The sequence below is a fragment of the Dreissena polymorpha genome, chromosome 2 (genome assembly GCF_020536995.1).
Source record: "Dreissena polymorpha isolate Duluth1 chromosome 2, UMN_Dpol_1.0, whole genome shotgun sequence".
Lineage (NCBI taxonomy): Eukaryota > Metazoa > Mollusca > Bivalvia > Myida > Dreissenidae > Dreissena > Dreissena polymorpha.
The window spans coordinates 111,478,559-111,483,015 of record NC_068356.1 but is presented as its reverse complement, the minus strand read 5'-3'; the positions used below and the strand labels follow the sequence as shown (position 1 = coordinate 111,483,015).

General features: G+C 37.1%; 1 protein-coding gene across 1 annotated transcript; it reads right to left on the bottom strand.

Annotated features, from left to right (window-relative positions):
• Window positions 1-281: 281 nt before the first annotated feature.
• LOC127870448 (alpha-(1,3)-fucosyltransferase 10-like) lies at window positions 282-3,473 on the bottom strand. Its single transcript, XM_052413038.1, has 3 exons — window positions 3,137-3,473; window positions 2,380-2,560; window positions 282-1,265 (listed from the first exon to the last, which is right to left on the bottom strand). The coding sequence occupies exons 1-3, from the start codon at window positions 3,379-3,381 to the stop codon at window positions 678-680; spliced, it is 1,014 nt and encodes a 337-aa protein (XP_052268998.1). The 5' UTR covers window positions 3,382-3,473; the 3' UTR covers window positions 282-677.
• Window positions 3,474-4,457: the final 984 nt, after the last annotated feature.

Here is a 4,457-nt window from a genome sequence, read left to right as displayed (position 1 = left end):
GTAGGGCCTCTTCCAAAAATACGAAGTGACGCAATTACAGTTTAAAGTCAATTACTGTCATCAAGACTGAGATAGGATACATTACATAATCTGCATATAACTCTATATGCTCATGTTACGGTTTAATGTGCAATTTGATTTATTCTTTAAGGCATTATATGCGGGTTTAAAAAAGGCAGTGTTTAAAATTACTACAACCCTTGGTTTGATTCGTATTTTTTCATAAGTTACATAAAAGGCCTAGTTTAATGCTTATCTATATATATTTTCACCATCACACATCTTACAATTATCCACATTATACTATGTTATACTATGTTATCTCTGTTGACTTAGCTACGGTTGAGAGGATAGTTGTTTTTCTGCATTAATGTAACAACAGTGTATGAATACGTAAATAGATGCTTGTGAAATACGTTGAAACAAGCCAAGATATCATGGGAAAACATCAACCGATAACCACAGTTCTGTACAGTTGACAAATTAAACAACAGCAGTCAAATTTTCTCCTTTTTAGTTTAAATTGCGAATCTTAAAACGGCGTTAAAACGCCTCTTTCCATCATTCTTAATGAAAAATCCACCCTTACAACTCGTCTATCATAACTTTGTTTTATTAACATGCCTATGTGGCCATTTAAATAGCTCAGATCAATGCACCGCTGCAGAAAAAAAACTTCATTTATAATCAGCTTTGCCTGTTTCTTCCGCTTCCATCAACTGATTTGCGATTCTGATGAACTCTTTTTCCTGTGTTCTTCTCTGTTGCTCAAAAACCTGTTTCATTGCAAGCGCCTCAAACTTCCCGAAAGTCCACTCTTTGGACCATGATTCGTTATGAACACTGTAGCGACCATTTTGGTCGAATTTTCGTGGTGATGGGCAATAATACTGCTCCTGGTTTGAAATATATTCACGCCCTTTGACGCCTTTGTATTCATCCGCGGCTATATTATGCACCTGATTGCAGAGGAAACACTCGAATCCGGTAAAAATGGAATCATATTTTGAGGTGAGTAATCCTTGGGTCGACTGTTTTAAAACATGTGACGCGGAATGAGACTTTCGGTCACAAAATTCTGGTGACCAATCGCGATTTTTTAAAATTTCTTTTAAATGGAGGTTTTCGATTGGTTGTTCTTTGAATGCAAGATATTCTTTGTAGAGATTATCGTTCGTGTCCAAGAGTTTGATGAATTCGGCAAGTTCCGCTACACTTCGGAAGTCTTCGACCATTATCGCAGATGTATTTGACGGCAAGTAGTCCTGAAAGCAAAAATAATACCTTGATTTATGCGAAAAGTTCAAGCAACGAATTAACATAACTTAATAATAAACGTCTCATAAAAAAGATCGTGCCTTTTTTAAAATGATCTTTATTTGAGGATTTAAACCTTTAACGAATTTATTGTAAAATTGCCTTACGTCAAGCATATAAATCCTTCAGGACGTTTTCTGAGTATGTTCTTAAAATTACGAACTTCTGGTGAAAACCGAAACAATATATAAGTAAAATTGCGCGACGCCTATGTGTGGTATTAAGGTAGCTTTCCGGTTAGCGCAGTGACTGGTACATGCTCTTCTCTACTAGGCGACCCTGGCTAAAGACTCGTTCCCGGAAGCGTGAGCGTTTGGTTGATGGTCATATTACAAGGTTTGAGTGTTGGGACCTTCCCGGTTGCAAGGTAATGCTGCCTTATGCGCGAAAGGACTTAATAAACTTTGAAATGCACACACACAGTATAAGGGTAGAGCGGTCGCATTTACCATTGGAGGTCCCGGATAAGAATCCCACAAAAGACAGACTCTTTTATTCAACGTTTTTTGAATGCTATTATAATTATTCAAAACTATTCCCATATTATAGTTTTGTCAATACACGAATCAAATGAAATTCGAAACTACTCAGAAGTTTGAACAATACCCATTATTTACCCTGTCAAAATTTCCCTCATCTTGTGCATTATAAAAAGCATTTATATTAACAGGTTTAGGTAAAAATACCAAGTAATCATATTGTTTGTTGCGTTATAGTTTTATCATGATCCATCCATCATTTTAAAAAAAACACACAATAACCAAATCTGATTATGAAAACTTAAAACTATTCTTAATATCATTGATTTGTGAGCAGTTTGAACTATTTCGATTTGTTTGCTTACAAATAATGTACACCATGTTTTATAAAATGTATAAATATACACCAACTAAGTGCTGGTTAATCAATACTTATGTTCATAACAGCGAAAATTGTAAAAAAAAAGATTGATCATCATCATCATCATCATCATCATCATCATCATCATCATCATCATCATAATCATCATCATCATCACCACCACCACCAATAGTGTGTAAACTTTACTGACATAAACATTACCAAGACGTTGGGGGCTCCGAAAACAATCGGAATCGACCCGAGACGTAATGGCCGCCACAATTTTTCCGTGACGTAATCGTCGCAAACGTAGTTTTCCAGCGCCAACGTAAACTTGTAACGCGCGGCGAACCGGAAGAACTCCTTGTCATCTAGTGGAGCCATACTGTCCTCAAAACGGAGCCTGAAGTGACGTTAACATAAATTTCGAGAGAAAAGAAAATGATTTTTTGAATTTAATATAAATACATTTGTTTAAGGTTAAGTATATACCGGCGAAAAGCATAAACACATTTTATTTGGTTAATATTTATAAGATTGAGGTCATTGCTAAAGTAAAAACCGAAGAAGCAACCAGAGGTTTGGTATTTTAAGCAAGTGTATGGATGGATCGGATTCACGACTGACTGACGCAAACAGCTGGACTTCGCCCTCCTTTCCGCACCAGACAAACACACATCAGCCATCAGCCGGGATAAATTTCACCTACTTTGGCTCAAAATTGAACATTTTCTCCACGAAAAGTCACTGGGGCAAGTCAGCACATAAGTTTGTCGTGAAGACTCTGCAATGAATCCAGTTAATAAACTCTGACATATACACGCGTTTTATTTTTTAAATTGTGCTTTTTTGAGCCGGCAAAATATAGATTATGTGAAGACCAAAACATTATAAACATTGAGATAAATTAGGTCAAATGATATTTCCTGTGCATGCGGGATTGGGCCATTGAACAAAGAAGAGCCCTGATGGTCAATACCTTTTCGGCATATCTTTGTTGTGCAGACACGAGCCGTAGGAATCTACCGGAATGTATGCTTGTAAAAGTTTAACGAAATTATCCCTGTCTGATGGCACATCGCAGTCACTTTGCAGGTACAAAATTGGCGCCAAACCAAACTGTCGCAGTCTATTTTTATCCACCAATGGCAGCACGTATGTGTTATCTTGTAGCCAATCAGTACACTGGAGCCACTGTGTAGTGATTGGATAATCCGATTTCATGTTGTATGATGAAGTAAAGTTGAAAAAGGACAAAGTGGGAACGTGCGAGAGCAGGTAAGCGTTTCTAGGGGACTCTTCGTGAATGAGGGACCACAGATGTCCCCTTTTCCTCGGTAATGGCAGGACGTACGGTTTAAAATGCGAGGCGTAAAATATGAATATCTGAAAGCGGTAAGAACACATTTTTCCCTATCATTTGACAACTGAAAGTTTAAATTTTCTTGGATCCGATTTTAGAAGTTTTGCTCATACAGTTTAGAAGTTAAGATTTGGCATTCTGAGTATTTCACATATACTTGTATGTAAAGAAATCAATAAAGTAATGACTCAAAACTTCAAATCTACTGATAATATGCTAAGTCTTACATACACGAGAAAAATGCGAACTTTGGGCAATACTATGAACTTAATGAAATGATATATGACCATACAAGAAGACGTTTAAGAAAATAAAGTTGAGACGATATAGAACCTGAAGAAAATAAAGATAAGAATATTTAATTTAAAATAAAACTATTGCCGACCGAACAGATTTTGGTCATCAATGCAAACAACACGACGCATAAACATCTTACGTTTTATCCTGTTCTTTATACTAGTTTACCTAACGTATGACTTTTTCACTTGCAGTGAACAAATTGATTGGTCAATATCGAAGTCAAGTCGAACTCTCGAGTAATCGAGATTGATAAAGTCACAATGAATCATACACCTTCTTTCCGACCGAAATACAAACCTACCAACATAAGCAAACCGACATACATGTAAACTCATACAACCCTGTAATTTAACCGGGGTTCACAAATTTAGAACATTGCATTACGTGTTGTTTGTCGATACCTTTGTTTCAGCATGATTCTGTAACTTCCGGTCGTTGCTCACGCGGCAACGGAAGTCCCCGCAAACCCGGATGTCATCGACGCTCGTGTACACTGAATCCCACCAGAGAAGGATAGGAAGTTCCGGTGGTGGCGTGCGCATCGTGGACTTCCGGTTATGGTTTGAATGATTTAATGTCTTCAATAGCAGCTTTTCATCACGTTTGAGAGCTGAAGATTTCTGGTTCTTTCCTGAAT